The sequence below is a fragment of the Cololabis saira genome, chromosome 21 (genome assembly GCF_033807715.1).
Source record: "Cololabis saira isolate AMF1-May2022 chromosome 21, fColSai1.1, whole genome shotgun sequence".
Taxonomy (NCBI): Eukaryota; Metazoa; Chordata; class Actinopteri; order Beloniformes; family Belonidae; genus Cololabis; species Cololabis saira.
Window position 1 is genome coordinate 15654281 of NC_084607.1, and position 21252 is coordinate 15675532.

Here is a 21252-nt window from a genome sequence, read left to right on the forward strand (position 1 = left end):
TAAGAAAAAAGTGTATTAAAAAAAATAAAATAAAGCTGTTACAGTTCAGTAATTTCTTTTCAACATTTTTTTTTAAATGAATCCACTTTATATTTTAACTCTCCTTTATTTTTCTCCCATAGATTATTCCCAAACTTCTCCTCAAGGGTGAGTTCATTCTTTCGAACGTTTAGACTGTATTCTTAAATCATAATGCTCCGTCTTAGACATATTTTTAGGTTTTCTTTTTGGACACAAAAAGGCAAGTGAGAGAAACTTAGTATTTAGCACTGATGGTTAATTTATTTTCTCTGGGAGTAATGGAAAAATAATTTCAAATGTATTTATCAATCACATCCACAAAGAACAAAATCCTCAATCAGAGACTAAACCATGACAAGCTATAATTTGATAAAGTGTGAATAATTAAAGGGTGGAGAATAGTGTAAAAGAGTGAATTGGCCCAGTTAGATGGCCTTCCCTATTACATAGAAATGTAGACTTACGTCTTATGTTTATGGAGATCAGTGATTTACTTTAATTAGGCAAGACAATTATCTTTCTGTAGAAAATGGATAGGATCTGTGTTGATACAATAATTTTTTGCATAAACCTGACAGCTGCTGTCACTGTTTTAAGATTTTAAATGATGTTTGGTTGGTATGTGCAGTTATGGGTCCTATGGTGGAGGCGGTGGCACTGGCCAGGGCTATGGTCAGTCATCTGGCCAGAATTATAACCAACAGCAGGGCTACGGAAGCTACAACCAGAGCTCTGGGAGCAGCTCCGGGCCCTACAGCCAGAGCCAGGGAAGTTATGGCAGCTACAGTCAGCCCATGTCAGGTAGAGACAGACTCAGCAACAGCCTGCATCTCCGTCATTTCAGCCAAACATTGAAGTGTAATAACCTCTAATTCTTTTTAATTTCCTGGTTCTTCCCAGGAGGATATGGCTCTCAACCTTCTAACCAGGGCGGTGGTGGTGGGTATAATCATTCCAGCCAGTCCTACAGCTCTGGGGGATACAACAGCGGCAGCCAGCCACCCAGCATGAACTACAACCAGCAGTCATCTTTCTCTGGTTACGGCCAGCAGCCTCTTTCTTTATCCCCAGCAGGGTAAGACATGGATGGCTTTCATTACTCAACCCTGCCACATTTGATCACAAGTTGTGTTCCTCCGGAAAGAAATTCAAAAGAAGCATTTGACTCCTTAAATACATTTCTTTTTGAGTTTTTTTTTTTCTGATATCACTCTGCTACCATGCGTCATGCCCTCTTTTGCCAGTTGTATATGGATTATTGCAGACCCATACACAACAGACGGATCAAAGTGGCCCAGAGTGATGGTCTTTCTTCAGTGGATATCCTGAAGGAAATAGTTTCTTCCTGGATAACACAACTGTCTTAGGTTGCCTTACATGAAAGTCACATCAGACTACTTTCCATCCCCTGGTCGGTTTTTAAACTGGTTTGTGTAGTGTGGACAGTGTGTTGCAAAGTATACTTTGAAAGTAGAAAATGAAAGGATTTCTTATCATAATAAACTGCAGAATGCCAAACCAAGGAACATTTGTGCATTGAGGATTGCATTTTTTGTTTCTCTGGTTTATTGTGATTTAAATATAGTGGTTTTTAGTCTTTTCAAGCTTCTCTTTTTTTCTATGCAGCTATGAAGGTAACTCGCAGGCATCTGGGTACAACCAGCCCCCCAGCAGTGGACAGGGTGGTGGCGGTGGCTACAGCAGCACTGGAGGTCAGGGAGCTGGTTATGGAAGCACTGGGGGCCAGCAATCGCCACCTCACCATGGAGGAGGAGGAGGTCACTACAACCAGCCGCCGAGCTACAGCTCCCCTCCTCCACCAAGCTACAGTCAGCAGAACCAGTATGGTCACGGTGGAGGTGAAGGTCAGTATCTGAGCCATGGTGACTGCACGCATGATACATAAATGAGCCGCTTGCACCGTCCTTCCCGTGTGTCTAAAGTGAGATTAATAATCACATTATGGTGCATTATGAGATACTTCCATTTCGGTACGATTGTGTCAACTTTTCACAGGTTACGGAGACGAGAGTCCGCCCAGTGAAAGTGGAAGCTATGGTGGTCCTGATGGAGGTTACGGAGGTCAGGATGCTCGAGGTGGCAGAGGCCGCGGCGGTGTGTTTGGAGGCCGTGGAGGAGGTGGATTTGATCATGGCTTTGACCGAGGAGGCCGAGGTGGACCAAGAGGAAGAGGAGGCATGGGGTAAGTGTTTAAAAAGCTCTCAGTTTCCATTTGATCACAACTTAAGAAAGAGTCCAACTGGGTGATGTGGCCCTTTTAGTTTCACATTAAACTGTTCCTGCAAACAGATAAAAAGGAGGTAGCAGGTTGTGTTCTGTACCCACATTTAGAATAGGAAGTTTTGCTCAATTAGTTTTAAACAAAGGTCATTCTAAGTGCACATAGCTGATTTTTTTTTTTTAAATATCTGAGCACACGAATATAGATATAGTCCGAAACCTGTGAAGCAGCTCAGGACCTGTGACTGGTTGTGGTGGAGGAAGATGGTGTGTATTAATACAAGCTATTAATGTACGATGAGGGAATCCATGTGTCACAATTAATACATTTAATGCTTAACTTTATTAACATTGCCTGATTCTATTTGCAACATGATTGTGAAAACACATCTGTGAGTTTGTAGATATAATTTATCATTATAGAGATATGAATTTATGATTCTAAGGTAATAAATGCATAATTAATTTAGTAAATCAGTTAGCTCCTTATTGAAACACATTTTCTTGTGAATCAAAATATTTATTACGGATAACCAATGTGCAGTGTCAACTGCATAGTACTGCCAAGTTCTAATCTTCATGCAGATATCTGGAACTGTGTGCAGAACATGATAAAAATTAGTGAAAAGTCATTTGAACTCTGTATATGATGCTACATATCAGACTGGTGTCTGTGATCAGGTCACATAAAACTCCCACAAAATGATATTTAAGTAGCGGAAGGGTTTAGCTGTGACCACCATTGCAAAAAACACAGTTTCAAACCATAAATTATTTGAGAGTTTGCAATTTGCTGTATTGAGTTGGTAATAATGACGACCAGATGGTCAGTGGTGGTGAGGAAACACGTCTTCAGTTCACACCTTGTGATATAATCCTATCAGCGCAGGCGCAGAAACTCGGGTGCAGAAACTCCTATTAGCAGGTACAGATAACCTGGTCGTGACAGTTGAAATCAGACTTTTTACAGCTGGACTGGCTGGCTGTGACACGCAGCTTCAGGTTCAATTCTGTTTCTGTTGGACATTTACAAAATGACAGATTTCTCAACCCCCTTCCAACACTGTCATTTAAGAAAAGCTTCTCAGACACTGAAGCTCAAATTTCAGCTCAAAATGATGATGATGATTTCATACTTCTTTTGACCTTTTTCATCAGTAGATCATTGCAGTCCAGGTTCACATCTCCCCCAACAGTTGAGCGGTAACCACACACAACCATCACAGAAAAACTGCAGCAACAAACTGCAATACACCTTAAAAAGAAACTACAAAAAAAAGGCCTGTCTTCATTGCTTCTCAAAAGTGTGACGTATTCATTCAGTTTTTATTTGCATTTTTGCATTGCATATGTTGCTTTTTTGAGCACAAATTGAAAATCTTGAAAACGCCCAAACTAAAAATCCATTGTTTAATTTTAAAGAAAAATATCTAAGGTGGAAGAAAAGGATGGTGTCAAATGTAAAAGTTTCATGGTTGTTTCGATACATAATGGCTGGATGCTGTCAGTCCTGTTGTCTTGTGAAAGAGAAGAAAACTGAAACATCGTTATATAATCTACGGTTTTTCATGGTGTTTTGGTTACACATGATGCCTGCCGGTCTGGATTACAAAGCTTGGGTGAAAACGTAACAAGAACACGTTTGTGTCCAAACATTTTTTAGCATAACTGTTCAATGGGTCATTAATGCAGAAATTATGGTAAGATACTAAAAATTAAACTCAGCATTGTGTGTAAGTTATGTTTTAAACAAGGAAAAGGTTATATAAAACAAAAATATTGGTGCTTCAAAGAAATATCACCTTCAAATCAGCATCAAATAAAAAAATGAAGATTCGGTGCCTTGTTTCTGTAAAGCTGTTGCAAACTTGTGGGAGTTAATTGCAACAATTTATAGCATCTTCAGGCGAGTGGTCATTTAAAATATCACATAGGACTTTTGTCCACCTTAAAATATCAGTTTCCTTTCATTTGAAGATCTAGTTTTTTACTTGAAGGAAGTGTCATCTAGCGTCTAGCATCTAGAGTCTTCCATCTAGTCTGTTGGCAAAAACCAACGGCGTTTTTAGTTTTGATCTGGTTATCCTCCCTGGATGGAGAACACGTGTTTAACATGCTCTGGAAAGTGTCAACCCAAGGCAGGTTATTGGCTCCCTGGTGGCTGGAGCCGGGGCGAGGAGGGGGAAGAGGAGTCGGGAGGCGTTTGAAATGGTACTACGTAACATGATGGCACCGCTGTTTGTTTGGTTGGCTTCGCTGGCATCACCAGCAACGTCAGAGCTGGCTGATGCAACGCTGGGTGCAGGAGATTAAGTGCTGGAGTTACACGTGATCCCTGAATAGCAATGGGATTTGCACCGTGTTTTCCTCTCCAAATCGTGTAGAACAAAACATGACCGGTCCAGTCTCCCTCTGCCACCCCTGCTGTTGTGGCTGTTGACTTCTGTCTTAGGCTCTTCAATTTATTAATGATCTGAGTTTCGTTCTTGCAGAGCCACAGACTGTCATTTTAATAGCCAGTTGCATCTAACAGTTCCATAAAAAAGTGCAGACCACCTCATTTTGTTATCAATAAATCCCACCCAGGTCCCGCCATCCCATGTCATTCTGTTGACATCAGACTTGACCTGCGATTATACGTACCTTCGGAGGCGGATTATTGACGAGGCCAGCTCAAAACACGACCCCGTGCCAGTTAATGTAAAATCCCAGGGGGCATGCTAAATCAGCTGGTTCAGCTGGGTCTTTTGTACTGCTTTAAACCTTTGCAGACATTCCTTCAACCTGCTTCTCTGTGTAAACTTATATAAAAAAAAAATCAATCAATACACACCAACATATCAGGCCAGATGAACTGCCACTAACCTAACTGCTCCTATCTACTGGTTTTCACTTGTGAGGTATTTAATTTTAACCTACCAGTTGACAGACTGTCTGATGTTTGACTGATTTCATGGGTTTTGGTGTAATGTGGCTTTTGAGGCTTTGGCGACGCTAATTCTTAGCTCATTCAGACTAAAATGCAGTCTTGCATTTCATGTCTTGTCAGCCTGTCTAATCTCTACATGTTCTGACACTGCAGTCAGGTTCAACTTTGAGCTCAAAGCTCTGGATTAAACCCAAAAAGATGTGGTTTAGATAGTACCATGTTAAACTGAAGCTTAGGCAGCTAGACTGACAAGTGACAGTGCAGTCGGTCCATAATGATTAGATAGAATAGTTTGTTCATCATTTATTCTAGAAAAACAGTTCACCAAACATAGACTTTATAACAACAGCATTGAATGAGTGAGGCCATGAGGCAGACACTGGTTTGGTAAGTTAATGTTTTTGTTTTTCTTACACTTGTGTTTTTATGTGCGTTGTTGAAAGCTCATGGTGTTGACAAGAAATACAGTTCACTACTTTATCATCTCATTCTATATATTCCCATCCATTGTGTAATTAAATCTCCTGTGCCATGTGATCTACACCGTGTTTTTAAAGATCAATTAATGGTTTCTGCAAGCACTGGTGCGCAAGGACTGTGTGGGGATGAATTTACATCACACAGTCCTCCGCACCAGACCCAGGGGTCCACCAGGTGGTCCACCAGGTGCCCTCAGAGATGCCTGCACGGAGCCCAACTGCACCAACTACTAGAAGCTCTCCCTTATTACAGGATCCGATTTGTATGCGTATATATATATATACATACATATATATATTTACATTTGACACATTTTGGGTTTATTTATATATATATATATATATATATATATATATATATATATATATATATATATATATATATATATATATATAGGGATGATGCATTTTTTTTAAACAAGACAATTCAGTTGGATGCTGTCAGATAGAGTTGTTAACATTTTAACAGGCACATTCATGATAAAAGACTTGAACATTGATAGTCAGAACCATTTAATTTATCTTGAATTCTAAAATAAGTTAAAAAGTGCAAATATTCAGCAACATAATTGATCCAAAAATACAAAATTGTCAATATTGCATGAATGCAAAAAAACAAAGCAAAACCCCTATACAATTCATCTTTAATGGTTCAGCTGGGTCTTGGGTAATTGCTTCAACATCTATGTCAGAGGCGCAGGTAACGCTATTTGACCTATATTGAAGTGTAATTCGACTTTTGGCCAGCTGGTGTCGCTGTGTACCACTTCCAGTGAACAAGCAGCAACCGAACTGTAACACAGGAGTGCTGTTTAAATCCATAAACGTCATGGGGATTCTTTATGTTAAAATCTGCTGCAGCCAGTACTCGAGTTGTAAAAAAAAATCAGGGGCTATGGTGGATTTTATCATATAGGGACAGATAATTTGTGCTCATTACAAATAATATAATATATTACAAATAATAGCACTGACCAAAACAGCTGCAGGAATGACATAGCAGCAGTTAAATGCAGCCTTCTGTAAGCTTTAAATATCCACTGGGCTTACATCTAATACATCAAAACACAACAATAAAAAACAGTTTTCTGAACTTATCAATATGCCTCTGTCCTTCACAGTTTGTTTCAAGTAGATTTTCACTTGAAATAAGTAGAAAAATCTGCCAGGGGAACAATATTTTTTTTGCTTGTAATAAGAAGATAAATCTTGTCCCACTGGCAGATTTTTCTACTTATTTCAAGTGAAAATTTACTTGAAACAGGTGAAAATTGTCAAATAAGTTATTTTTATGGTGTTATTTTTCTGGTGATGACTCTAAATGTTGAAATAGCAGTAAAACCACATTCATTGATGAAATGACATAAGGGATGGAAAGGGGGGATGGCAGTTTTACAGGGGGGATGATTTTTACTGTTTTTATTTCAGGGGGGATGCCATCCCCCCTCATCCCCCTTCAACTCGAGTACTGGCTGCAGCTGCTTAAATGGACAGGCTGCCACTGGTATGCACCGTTCTCACAAGATTTTAGTGGGGTATTCGGTGGGTGAGACAGCTGACACGCTGTTGAAATATTGTCGAGATGGTTCACACATGCAGAAGCCATGAATTGACCTTAACATCTCAGGTAACACTGATTAGCTCACATCCTCTCTTGTTTTTTTTAAACTTGCAAATGGTATTTGTGTCATATTTTGCTGAAGATGTGAGAAAGGAGGTACGTATAAGTTTGTGTACAGAGTACGCTAGTAATGCTTATCATAGAGATTCAAAGTTATTATTCAGAGACCTTTTGCACTAAAACATTTTTCTCATCTATGCACTGACTCATAAGGAAAATGAAAACGTGGTTTTAGGAAGTGTTGCAAATTTATTCAGAATCTGAGATATGTAATCACAAAAGTATTCAGACCATTCTGTTTTCATACTCTCTAAATATAAAAGATTCAAGGTGTACGTCAAGAGTTCACACAGTTCTTTCACTTTTCGTCTTGCACTACATGCATGAATTGTAATCAAGAGATATGAACTTTTCTAAATTCTGTGAAAATGTCTTTATTTTGTGATATCTATAAACTAGATTATTCTTAGATTCATCCCAGGGAATACTCCAGTTGTAACAGCAGAAAAAAACAGCAAGAAAAAAAAGAAGAAAAAAGTCTGCTTACTTTTGTAATTTAATTGTTTTACTGGATTTTTCTGGGTTTTCATGCAGTAGTATTTACTGGAAGAATGTTTCATTTGAACTTGTAAATGGAGTAACTCCCGTACATTAGGGCAAATTGCCATAAATCTGGAACTGTGAATTAAAAGACATGTTACTGATCGAGGAAACTCACAAGTGATGTTTCAAAGTTCAAAGCCATTCTGCATTATTTTCCTTTCATCTTTGTGTTTTCCTTTAATAACTACTGTAGATAAACTTGTTTCCAGGGCTTTAAGTCTGCCCCCAAACAAAGAAATCAGAAAATACCTTTCCATTACCTGCTTTACTTCCTTGTTAACACCACCTTCCCAAGCTGCCCTGACGGCATCATTGTCATACTCTTGCTGCTTTAATCAATCTCTGAATCTTCTCCTAGGATTGCTCTTCTCTCCAGGCTGGCTTTCTGCCCTTAATCCATCACCTGGAAAATTGTAACAAACAAAAATTGATAGTTTTTAATATTCTTGTATTTGGAGGGAAACAAAAGGAAACTCTCAATGATTTGAAAGAAAAGCTGAAATGGGGAGTGCAGAAAATAAAGTTTGTCTGAAGCCTTAAAAGTACCCGAGAGCCTTCCATCCAGGGATCGAGGTTGAGGATGTTTGTGTGGGTTGCAAGTTATATAAAGAGAGAAATGGTACGTGCAACTTTACAAAAACGTACCAATTTCAGCTTCCAAAGACACAATACAAAGACGAGGTCTTTAAATTGGCCTGTAGCTGTTGAGGTCCGCGAAAAAGACTGGAGTTGGGTTTCAGTGAGAGGAGAGCCAATGAAGAGGGGTGGTCTTAAAGAAGACACAGAGTGAAGGTTTTCCTCAACCCACTGAGGGGAAATCGCTGTGAGCCCCAGTCTTCAATGTTGTTCTCTTCCTCTTCATCAGCATGGGCGATCGTGGAGGATTCAATAAGTTTGGTGGTAAGTGGCAAAGCAAAAAAAAAAAAAAAAAACACAGATAAAAGGGTTTGTTTTAGTGTAAAAATTCACAGTTAAGAAGGAAGTCATTACTTAAAGCATGATGTTCAAACTAGTACAAAGTAAAGTAACTAAAATATACATTGATCCTCTGACAGTCAGAGGAGCGTAAACACACTCAAATAAAAACATCACTGTGCAGCATATTATTGTGGAAGCTTATCATCAAACTTTCAGTTGATATTTACTGGTTTCTGCTACACGGTGGTGCAGGTAAGAACACCCAGAGGGTTTCACTCGAACAGACTCGGGTATCTTAACATTTCCAGCAGAGGGATTTACAAGCTTCATCAGATATTTTCTTCCTGCTCTTCTGCTCTCCAAATCCTGCATCTTTTGCTTTTCATATAGTGACGCCCAGAGGTTTGTTCAGTTGGTTGTGAAGTATAAAACCCTCTGGTTTGTGACAAAATCAAAATCTTTCAACATGTTTGGCATCGTGGCTCTGATTTAAACAACACGATTCAGGTTAAATAGAGAAAATGGGCGTTTATGTTTAAGGTGCTTCTTGCTGCCTGCCGTCAGCTCGCCTGGCAAACTTTACAGGCATCTGGATAAGTAAAGGCTGGTTTAAATGCACTGAAGTAAAAGTAAACTGATCGAGAACATTCTGTGGTTCTTCAGTGAGGAGTGTAAACATAAACTACACCCAAAGATCTTTAATTGCACGTGTGATTTATACATAACGATCAAGTGTTATCGGTTCATGGACGTCTGGACGGTTGTTCATGGTGGTGTTGTCCATCAATATTATACAGTTGATGGAAAAACACTAAACTACCAGCAGGAATGCTGGTTCAAATATTTAAAGGTTTTACCTTTTTGATATAATATATAAAACATGAACCATCGTAGTAGTCAGTTAAAAACTTTCAGTGCTTGTATACTATTTGAGAGATGATGGATCATTATCCTGATGGTCTGAGTGCAGAAGTTTTCCACGGTTCAGGAGTTTTTATTTATTTTTTTTTATATGAAGTAATAGTTCACAAAGCACAGAATTAGTGTTTCACTCAAAATCACTTTTATTATATCTTTTTTTTCTTAAAAGAGTAGAAAGAACTATCAACTCTTTGCAAACTTGCATCTTATAAAACATTTCACAAATTCTAGCAAAGCAGCTGTAACTGATCGATGCTTTTCAGGCGATCAGAGCGGACCAGTCTGAACATTTTGGGCTGTTTGGAAATATGTCGCCTCTGTAGTCTGTTTCTGCAGGATTTTGTGCAAATGTGCCGAGGCAATACCGCTGTATTAGCTGTTTCATGAAAATGTTTAAAAATAACTTAGCCCTCACCGCTGAGCCTGACTCCACCTTTGAATGATGTGAAATTTGCTACAGTAAAAACTGGGAGAGATGTGGAAGGCGGGAACAAGGTTAGAGTGCCTCTGAGTGTTCTTTGAAGGTGGAATATTTCACCTGCACTTCATAAAAATGCAAAAATGAACACACTAAAGTCATATGATTCAGTTTAAAGCTAAAGTATATCTTTCATAAAATCATGCAACAAATCACCAAAATAGGAGTGTGCTGTATCTGATAAATAGTTTATATGTAATACTTTTACTATTATTTAGATATTAACAATATGCATATAATAAAAACAAATGTTCTTTCGCTAGATTTTAGACTCGTGTTATATATCTTTAGTTTAAATAATGAAAAAGTGAAGTGTTATGTTGATGATATCTTTGCTTTCAAAGAATTTCCATATGCACTTTTTTAATTTGGAAAAAATAAATATTTTTCATTCAACTTTAGAAAAGCTGAAGCCTGTTAAAATGAATATATGTGACAATATCAGGTGAAGTAAACAAAACCAAACTAACTGAGAATTGAAAATGTGAGTTCTCATCTGTGATACAGACACCTGTCAGCTGTGGTGATGGAGGTCTGCCTTGGAAAAGGTCTGTTGAGATGATGGATGGTTATCATTCAAAACGGGTGCTGTTTGCTCGTTTGTGTCGGTGCAGAGGATAGTTTTCCTGCTGGGAGTGTCGCCTCCTAGTTAAAGTGTGTTGAGGAGCAGGTTTGGCTCTGGTGTCTGATGATGCAACAAATTCTGGTAAAAATCAGGAAAACTGTTCCAGATGTTCTGGTGAACCAGCCGCTAATGGAGCAGCTTCAAGAACGTCTTGGGGGCTGGAAACGTGCTGTTTTTCAAAAGTGGACACACTTTCTTGAAGTATTTAATTTCAGTGGTTTGTTTAAAAAAGGAGGCGGAGTCTGACACTCCAACCCCGTCTCCCTCAAGGTTTGCCTTTTTAGAAATCAGCCTAAATAAATCAGCGCTGAGGTGCAGCAAACGCAGCGTCCTGTGAAGTTGGGAGGTGATGATAAAGACGGGGAAACTGGATAAGTTTGCTCTGATTCAGGTCTGTGATGTCACAAACCTGAACGGATCGCTGAAGGGCATTTTCTCAACCTGACAGGGTCCGAACAAAGCTTATGGTTGTGTTATGACAGAGGCTTGGTAGTCTCTTCAGACATGCACATGTCTACACTCAAGATAAAGGTGAAAAATATATCATGATATACCTCTAAAAACTCCAGAGAACTTTCAGACGGGTTTTTCGTGAATCTCTGAAAACTCTTCTCCTGCTTGAGGGCGGTTTTACGGGTTGGTAAAATTTTTAATCAGGTTTTTTTGGATTAAAAGCATGTTATTTTGAAGAAGAAGAAGAAAAAGATCAATATATGATATGAAAACTGCGGTGGACTGTGTTTCAGTGAGTTTGACTTGGTTTCAAGCGTTGGTTCTGAACTAGAACTTGAGGAGCCCGGTGGGTTCAGCTCTGCAGGAGGTTTCAGCCTTATAAAAGCACGTCTTCACAGTTTGAACAGATAAACTAAAGAAACCAATGAAATGACACCCGTTGAGGTGTACGTCATGAAGTCTAATTATGTTAGCAGTATTGTTTTATACATTTTTATACACTAAAACTTAAACCATTAGCCACTTGTTGCCCTTGGTGATGTGAGTTGTATCATAAAAGATGAGATGCAGGATGGTAAAACGTTTTGTGTTTGATGTGTGGTGTAACAAACTTTCCACAACTGATGTTTGCTGTTTGTCCTTTTAACTCCGAAGGACCAAGAGACATCGGACATGGACAAGGAGGACCTGGATTCTGTAAGCTTGTGTTTCTTTTTTATGTGGTGTGTGTGTGTGTGTGTGTGTGTGTGTGTGTGTGTGTGTGTGTGTGTGTGTGTGTGTGTGTGTGTGTGTGTGTGTGTGTGTGTGTGTGTGTGTGTGTGTGTGTGTGTGTGTGTGTGTGTGTGTGTGTGTGTGTGTGTGGAACACGTCCTGCTCAATGATATGAAGATACTACAATGATACTACTGCTGCAGTAATGTTAGCATAATGTTAGCAACTTGCTTAAAGTATAGTAGCAAAATATTCAAGATGTACTACAATAATGTTAGCATAATGTTAGCAACCTGCTTAAATTATAGTAGCATAATATTCAATACGTACTACCATAATGTTAGCATAATGTTAGCAATATGCTTAAATTATAGTAGCTTGTTGCTAAACTCATGTTAGCATCTTGTCAGGGACATGCTAAACCCATGTTAGCATCTGGTCAGGGACATGCTAAACTCATGTCAGCGTCTTGTTAGCGACATGCTAAACCCATGTTAGCATCTGGTCAGGGACATGCTAAACCCATGTTAGCATCTGCTCAGGGACATGCTAAACCCATGTTAACATCTGGTCAGGGACATGCTAAACTCATGTTAGCATCTTGTTAGCAACATGCTAACGTCCATGTCCAGCAATTTATTTCGAAAATTCACACAGTACTCTTGTAAAATAAATGTTTTTCCTGATATTTCTTAAAGCTAAAAGTTGCTTAAAAAATTGCCTAATATTCTAGCTTTCATCTCTCATGGATTTATTTATTGATTAAATTGTTTCCTATTGAGTTATTCTTTGCTGTTCAGACAATATTGTCCTCAAAATTCCATCACATTCAAGTTTTAGGAACATAATATATGTGGACACTTCAATAGCAGGGCTGCCACGGTCAGAAATAAATTGTAAAATATTCCCAGTAAGTTATTTGTCGTCTTCTCTTCTCTTCAAAAAGCAATCAATGCCTTGTTGGTCTTGTTTCATTCCCTATCCCCTCTTCCAACAGTGCAAGACCAGGATAACTCTGATAACAACACCATCTTCGTTCAGGGCCTGGGAGACGACTACTCTGTCGAATCCGTGGCTGACTTCTTCAAGCAGATCGGGATCATCAAGGTTTTCTTTAGTTCTTCTCCTTAAATCCTAAATCAACTCTTAGATTTTCATGTCTTTTGCACATTTGTCCATGTGTAATATAATAAATAAACCTAAACAGCCTTTGAAATGATGAATTAGTCTTTAAACTAAAACCAGACAGGATTTTGTTGAAAACAAAATTTTGTCTTTTTTTTTCGTTTTTTATTATAGATCAGATGATCAGAAGTAATTATTTAATATTCAGATTCAACATTGACATAAAATTTTTACATGTAAAAATAGTTCAGAGAGATTTGAAGCTTCTCTCTTTCATGTCTGAAAGAAAATAATCCTTAAAAAATGTAATTTAGTAAAATTTTGTCCATTCTAAAACAAATGTGTTTTCTCTTTGTGAGAGTTGTGTTGTTTGACATCATTTCCTTCTCTTCGTACATCCTCTCAGATAAACAAGAAGACCGGCTTGCCCATGATCAACCTGTACGCCGACCGAGAGACGGGGAAGCTGAAGGGGGAGGCCACCGTTTCCTTCGATGACCCGCCCTCAGCAAAGGCTGCAATTGACTGGTTTGATGGTGAGGTTGTTTTTCTTTTTTTTTTTTTTTAATTTTCAGTAAACTGGTGTTGGTGGTGTTTGGGCTGAATGTGAATTGCAGTTTTCATTCAAATGTATGCATTTTATATTTATTCAAACTGTTTTGTGATTTAGTCCACCTGCCTTCCCTACTTCACATCATCTCTGGCTTTCATCTCTTCCTCCCAGGTAAAGACTTCAATGGAAACCCAATCAAGGTGTCGTTTGCCACCCGCAGAACTGATTTTGCAGGCCGAGGTGGGATGAGAGGAGGCCGAGGACGAGGAGGTGCGGTTTTTATCTGCTTGAACAGAACTCGGGGTCTGTTGGCGTTCAACCGCTTGCCTCTAAAAGACTAGACATACTACTAATAAAGCTGCTTTTTTCATTTTTGTTTGTCTTGTAGGGCCGATGGGTCGTGGAGGATTTGGAGGGGGTCGAGGTGGAGGTTTCCCAGGAGGTAATGGAGGCGGAGGAGGAGGAGGAGGAGGAGGAGGAGGTGGAGGAGCAGGAGGAGGAGGAGGACAGCAGAGAGCAGGAGACTGGAAATGTTCAAACCCGTGAGTAGATCTCCCCCCTTCAGGAGTGACTTGGATAACAAACCCAGTTATTGTCTTTTATGCTGCCAAACAGAATGAGGGAAGAAAGGAGTGACTTTTGTTCAAGAAATGTGTTAATGTCATCTTTATTTTTGTTGAATTGCTCTTTAATAACAACTCTTCTTTATGCTCAGTAACTGTGGCAACCTGAATTTTTCATGGCGCAATGAGTGCAACCAGTGCAAAGCGCCAAAACCTGAGGATGATGATGCTGAGATGCCCCCCATGGACAGAGGTCAGACATGTCCATTCCTCCACGTCTTGATATTATTTATTATTTAAATAAACACTGTCTTTCCGAACAGCAATCACACATTAATGAAAACGTATACACTTAGATCCAAGAGCCAGTGAAGCTTTAAAATGTAGTTTTAATGTTAAAGTATCAAGTTACTTTTAATTATTAGTTATAAGAAATGACTTAAGACTTTATTGCCGGTCTGAACTCACATCCCCTCCAATCATATGGCAGAGAAATGTGCAACTGCAGTCTTGCATTAATTCTGTTGTGTTGAGCAAGGCAGCCTTTAAACCGACACCTCTGTCTGTCTGTCTGTCTGTCTGTCTGCTGTCAGGAGGTTACGGTGGAGACGGCGAAGGGGGCTTTGAACGCAGAGGGGGTTTTGACCGCGGCGGCTTCAGGGGCCGCGGCGGGGACCGCGGCGGGGACCGTGGCGGGGACCGCGGCGGGGACCGTGGCGGGGACCGCAGCGGTTTCAGAGGCGGGCGAGGAGGCGAGCGAGGATACAGTCCAGGAAAGATGGACACAAGGTCAGATGCTTTGAAACAAACATGTTACAGGCGATAAAGTGACTTCAGGAAACATTCGGACTCTAACACTTAGTTTGGATTTGTTTGAAAACTCCCAGAACTTTAAGTAGATCTGGGATTAGACCTGCATACAAAAATATTTTTAACAAGGGATATACTCTGATTTAAAAGTATTTTAATGGCAATTGGGAAAAATGAGGTTGGCTGCTGTTACAGATGTGCATATTATTCACACCAATGGGCCTCCAAACCATCACAGACACTTATATCTCTAATAAGTTCATTAATTTGGATCTTTCACGTCTCCTGGCTTGTTTTTGTCTCGTAACCCTGTTAAATGAAGACTAATCTGCAGGAGTTACATCAACCAGACCTGTGTTGTACCTTTCATTTCATTTATTGATTTGTCAAAACCCTTGTATAGAGCATAACAACGTTAACACTAGTATGAATCCATGTATCTATATACAAATAGATATACACACATTCATACATGCACATGAACATATATAATACATGTAAATTGTAAACAGATGTATGTAAATAAATATTTTATCTGAACATACACAAAATAAAAACATTTATAAAGTAAATCTATACCCAATGTGCACACACCTGTCTATACTGTATATACATACCTATATATGTGCACATGCATACAATACACATAACACACAAATCCTGTTTGACATGTCTGAAAAGGGAAGAAGTAAAACTTTAAAGACACACACGTGATTGGTTGATGCTGATGAGCTCGTCCCTGTGTTCTTGTGGCAGGGGGGACCGCAGACAGGAGCGGCGGGGCCGTCCATACTGAACCGTCACCGTCACCCCTCCCGCCTCAGCACAAACACACCCTTTTCACCTTTTATACATTTTCTTTCTCTTGATTCTGTGTGTAGAAAAATGTGACGTTGTGTTTGTTGTTGGATGTCAGAATCACCTGTTCCCGCTTGGCAGAGCTTTTAGACAAACAAACGAAAAAAGTTCAGCTTGTCCCACTTAACAACACAAAATTATTTTGACTATCAGTCCATTTGATTATGGTGTTTTACTCAAAGTTAAACACTGCATTAGTTGGAAATACATTAATTACCTTTGAATATTGTAAAATGGTCAATACGTCAACCTTTATAATATTTTGTAGAAAGAAAAATTCAATATGATGTGTATTCATCTGTAATTTAACACGCAGGCGAAACGTGCAAAGGAGTAAAAAATAAAAACAAGTGAAGGAGGTTTTATGTTTGGCAGCTGTGGTTTGGACGTGAAAACAAGGATGAGCAGGAAATCAGGGCTATGTTACTGTCTCTGAAGTCACACTGTTTATGAGTTTTTCAGTCTTTTTCACCCTGAAGTTCAGTCAATCATGAATTTAAAAACACCATCAAGCTGCTCTCACTGTTATTGTGTCACTCCCATTGTTGCCGTGGTGCTGGATACCAGCAGAGATAAACAAGAATAATCTGGATGATTCATTCTGACCAGAGCTGTTCCTTCAAGTAAAATCTCACCGTCAAAAACAGTCAAAAACAAAGAGACATGATGGGAAGCGTTTGTATTTAGCCTCCTACAGGAGCCTGAGGGATTTTGCATCAAATATTTGAGTGCAACTTTGTGCTGCTTTAAGGTAACAATAATTAGTCCTCAAGTTACCCCTTCTGTGTTATTTAACAGTATTATATGTCAGAGAAACTGGATTTTAAATGTCATTCAAGCCAAGCTGAATATTTGGTTCTCTAGATAATTGTTAAATTTATGTCATTGTTCTTCAGAATTTAATGTGAATCTAATATTTCATCGGTTACTGAATTAGGCCTTGGGCGTATATGGACCTATTATTTATATGGGTATTTTTTCAAACGAGATATAAAATGAGAGACAGTTTTCATCTGTATAATCTGACCCAGTTGTAAATCTGTGTCTTTTTTTCTCCTCGTCGTATTTGTCAGCAACAAAGTGAGCCGCAGACCGGCCTGCAGCTTCTCATTGTTGCCAATGGAAAGACACTTTTTTTTCTTCGTTTGTTTTTTTTTTTTCAGCTTTTTTTCCTACAAAGCAAGAAATGTAAAGTGAAATGATGTGTTTGACAAAATGCGGCTAAATTCCCACACATGTGCTAATACTCTGTCTTCCTCCTCTACGTCCGTCTTCCCTGCAGCAGCCTGTGAGCTGCAAACGTCAAGCAACATTCTCAGTCATTTAAAAGCAAATCGTTAAATTACTTATCAGTCAACATCAGGAGGGGAAAAAATCCCAACACAATAGAATTCTTTCAGACAGAGAAAAGCTAATTAATATTATAATATATATATTGAAAATAGAATATATATTAGCATTTTTTCTTAAAATACGGACTCATAGTCTTTTTCTTGTCGTGTCGGCAGCCTTTTAATTAACCACTTAGTAATAAATCATCAGAAAATAAGTCAAAATGGGTCATCAAACTTTCTCAAATCCCTAAAATATCATCTGTCAAGCGTTTTTGTCATCAGCAACGATGATGTACTTTTAAATGAAAGATAATGGAACTTGTTGCATTTCCTTTTTTTTCCTCAAGGGAAAATAATCTTTTGAACATCTGCTCAGTTTTGTGAATTGAAACGGTTTATTCTCACTTGAATATATTCTGCTTTTAGCTCTGTTTTGATGTCAGCTGATTTCTGAGAGTAATATTTGAGTTTTTTCACCGTTGTAATGTTTTATTGGAACAGAGAGGATGCTGTTTAAAATATTTTTAGCCTTTTATGCTTGGATTGAAATAAAAGATGTTGGGGGAAAAAAAATCTCCCAATGTTCAAGATGAGCTGCATGAGGGTCAATTTCTTCTCCTAACTTTGACCACCTGTCGAGAACGTGTCGCACTCCAGCCTCCTCCACCTTTTCCATCATATGATTTAAAACAAAGCCAGCTGGTTGAATGAAGTCAAATGTATTTAGTAAATGAAGTTTGCCGTATGCAGCTGTATTTAAGATGATTTTGTTGACAGACAACTGATGGTGTTATTCATTCCTCATGAGGTGTTTTTGTATTGTGCCGGTGCTGGATTTTAAATGAACGTGTTGACAAAATCATCAGTGCACGTGTGGTTTTTACTGAAAAGTTTATGTGTCGTGCAGCTCAGACGCCAGAACCCTGACACAGTTGAGAACATGTTCCTCGTCATTTCAGCGGGATCTTTTTTTAATTTAAACTCCACTCCTGTTCCAACTAGCACAGACCTTACGGTTCATACAGGTGAGAGATATTACGGTTTAATAGGACTTTGTCTCTATATGAAACTAAAGGAGACAATAGAGACAGATGTTTTTGGCCGCTACATAAACATTCCTACTATCAAGGTTCCACCTCAAACAGGAACTGCTGCACAGTGACAAAATTTAGAACCTAAATGTACCTTTTTCTTGTAGCACTTTGAGATTCACCGAATGGAAAGTGCATTATAAATTAAATTCATTATTATTATTATTATTATTATTAATAATTATTATTATTAGAAAACATTTTTACAATAGTGGAACATCAAATTATTGACATTACAGCAAATACAGACAATAAGGTTTTTAAGTCTGATTACATTTAAGATTATATAATTTATGTTAGATTTACTACCTACGTAGAAGGCAAATGGGTGGAGGAAATTCGATTTATAGATAGATAGATAGATAGATCGATATTCCTTTATTAGTTCCACAGCGGGGAAATTCGCAAAAGAGCGACCGCGGCAGGACTCGAACCTGCAATCTTCTGATTCGAAGTCAGACGCCTTATCCATTAGGCCACGCGGCCGGTTGATCTGCAACCACAGGAGGGCGCTCTGATCAAACACAATCTTTCCGACAAACTGATTGAAAAGTCTGTCTGTGTACCACTCATTTTGGACAAACACACCTCTTCCTGTGGAGAAGGTGAGTGTGAACTCACTGAAAAGTAAAGAAGTTAGAGCTGAAGCAGTCCATTCATCACTCAGCCGCTGCCAAAGGGGATATGGAAACACTAATGCAGGTGTCGTACTGTGGATGTGACCTTTATATTAGACATAAGCTGGGAGGATTATAAACACCTCATGTCACAGAGCCTTTCGAGGCACACAGCTCCCTGGAGTCTGAATGTAAACAACTCCAACAACTTGTGATTGATTTAAACTCCTATAATGAACTCTCTCTGAGAGGCGTCTGCACTATTTGTTTCATCTAATTTAGTCTTAAATTGTATGACTGTGTGGTGACGGGGGCTGACAGTCATTCTTCCACTGCTTCTAAGCATTTATGAACCTCAACAGATAAACATCTGAACGTCTGAGCAGGAGAGGCCTCACTGTTGCTCATTGATGTGTCTCCTTGGCCCTCCTGCCAGGAGCAGCACACAGGCTGGTTGAATCTGAAATCAACTTTGAAGTGAACTGAGGCATAAATATGGATGCGAGAGAAGAATGAAAGACTGGAGGTGAGTGTGACACACTCTAAAAACACAAAGGACTGAGATCTGAGAAGATTTTGCAGACATTAACAGACACATATATATATATATATATATATATATATATATATATATATATATATATATATATATATATATATATATATATATATATATATATATATATATATATATATATATATATACCGTATTTTCTGGACTATAAGCCGCTACTTTTTTCATAGGTTTTGAACCATGCAGCTTATACACAGGTGCGGCTATTCTATGGATTTTTCTTCCACCACTCGGGGCGCTCTAAACGGAATTAGAATCAAAACTAAGACAAAATAAATGCAAATAAGAATACGCTACTTCTTCTTTAGCACATGGAAGTAGGTAGAAGCAGATTTCAAACAGATAAATAGATAAATAAATACCGGTTATTTTCTCTCGGTTCTGTCCCGTTTTAATCAGCAAAGTTGTTGCCGTGTTAAAAGACACTGATCTATTTAGGTACAAACATGTACATCATTTATAGTTCAAAATCCTTCTGTACATGTAGTAAATATTTAATCTAAGAACATAAATATCTGCGGCTTGCATATCTTTTTTTTTTTTAATAGAGCGGATGCGGCTTATATGCAGGTGCGGCTTATAGTCCAGAAAATATGGTATATATATATTGAGATATATATATATATACATGTGTGTGTGTGTGTGTGTGTGTGTGTATGTATGTCATTTTATGAGTGTGTGTATTATGCTGTCATTAACTACTTTATTTACTCTTAAACTTTAAAGCTTCGAGGTAACTTCTTTACTCAGTATGTCCTTTAATGGAAGAATTTTTCTCTTGCTGTATTTAGCTTGTTAGATTTTACACTCCTGGATCTCATTAGCAGGTGGATTGATCGGACCATTCATCCTCATTATGTGCAGTTCTCTCCTGCATTCAGAAACCTGAGTAAGGTTTTGGTCTTGCAGATTCTGCATGCACCACCTGGAGTGCACACCAGGCTCCCTTTCCAGGTTTCTGAACATAGTTGGCTGTTAAACATCACAGTACCTCAGATTATTAAAAGAAATCAGACACAGATGTATACAAGCTTAAATGACTGTGTACTGGAACAAGCAGTTCCCTCATGTTCTACGTAAACATCTTATTGTGCGTGTAAATCAAGGGGCAACCTCCAGCTGTCCTATTTACAGTCAAGAAGTGAGGTTCCTTGAAGGAGGACTAGGGACTCGATCCAAACGTAATCTCCGTTGGCTCCCATGATAAAATGTGTGATTTAACAGCAGAAATAAATAACCCTGTTAGCAGCCTGGACAGCCGGCTCCTCCTGGCCTGGATTCTTCTCGACTGGCTAACCAGACTAACTGTCTACTAGCTCCCTTTGCCTGCCTGTATCAGCTGAGACTGAGCTCTGACAGGTCCAGGGATCCCTGGGGCATCATCAGTTAGCCTAGACCTATCCCCTAATACGCCACTTTAAAATACACAAATTAACATAAGTACATACACACATATACAGTACAGTTTTTATTATAAATAATATACAGATTTTTGATTTTATTGGGATTATTATATATTGAAATTAGAAACACTCCCCATTTTGTAGTAAACAGGTTTCTGATTATATGTTTTTTTGTATCTTTAGGAATACATTCGGTAAATATATGAATTTTTATAAATATAGATTTTTTTAAAACATATATATATCTTTATTTAAACTCGAAAATCATTGAGGGCGAGCCCTCATTTACAATGACGTCGAGCAATACAAAAGTAAAAACAAAGA

At 38.6% G+C, this 21252-nt stretch overlaps 1 protein-coding gene and 1 non-coding gene across 2 annotated transcripts; one reads left to right on the top strand and one right to left on the bottom strand.

Moving 5' to 3' along the window:
* Window positions 1–641: 641 nt before the first annotated feature.
* On the top strand, window positions 642–18115 carry fus (FUS RNA binding protein). The gene is made up of 13 exons (XM_061712618.1): window positions 642–822; window positions 922–1096; window positions 1648–1886; window positions 2038–2224; window positions 8760–8794; window positions 11944–11985; window positions 12998–13107; window positions 13532–13661; window positions 13850–13948; window positions 14067–14220; window positions 14394–14494; window positions 14835–15030; window positions 15808–18115. The coding sequence occupies exons 1-13, from the start codon at window positions 642–644 to the stop codon at window positions 15845–15847; spliced, it is 1689 nt and encodes a 562-aa protein (XP_061568602.1). The 3' UTR covers window positions 15848–18115.
* A 632-nt stretch (window positions 18116–18747) lies between these two features.
* trnar-ucg (transfer RNA arginine (anticodon UCG)) lies at window positions 18748–18820 on the bottom strand. The gene has a single exon. It is a non-coding gene; the product is annotated as a tRNA-Arg (tRNA).
* Window positions 18821–21252: the final 2432 nt, after the last annotated feature.

Bases quoted from the DNA above. Each gene is read 5' to 3' on its own strand.
- fus (XM_061712618.1), top strand. From the start codon at position 642: ATGTGCAGTTATGGGTCCTATGGTGGAGGCGGTGGCACTGGCCAGGGC. The intron at 1,097-1,647 runs GTAAGACATGGA...TTTTCTATGCAG, and splicing joins CTTTCTTTATCCCCAGCAGG to CTATGAAGGTAACTCGCAGG. The intron at 15,031-15,807 runs GTCAGATGCTTT...TTCTTGTGGCAG, and splicing joins CCAGGAAAGATGGACACAAG to GGGGGACCGCAGACAGGAGC.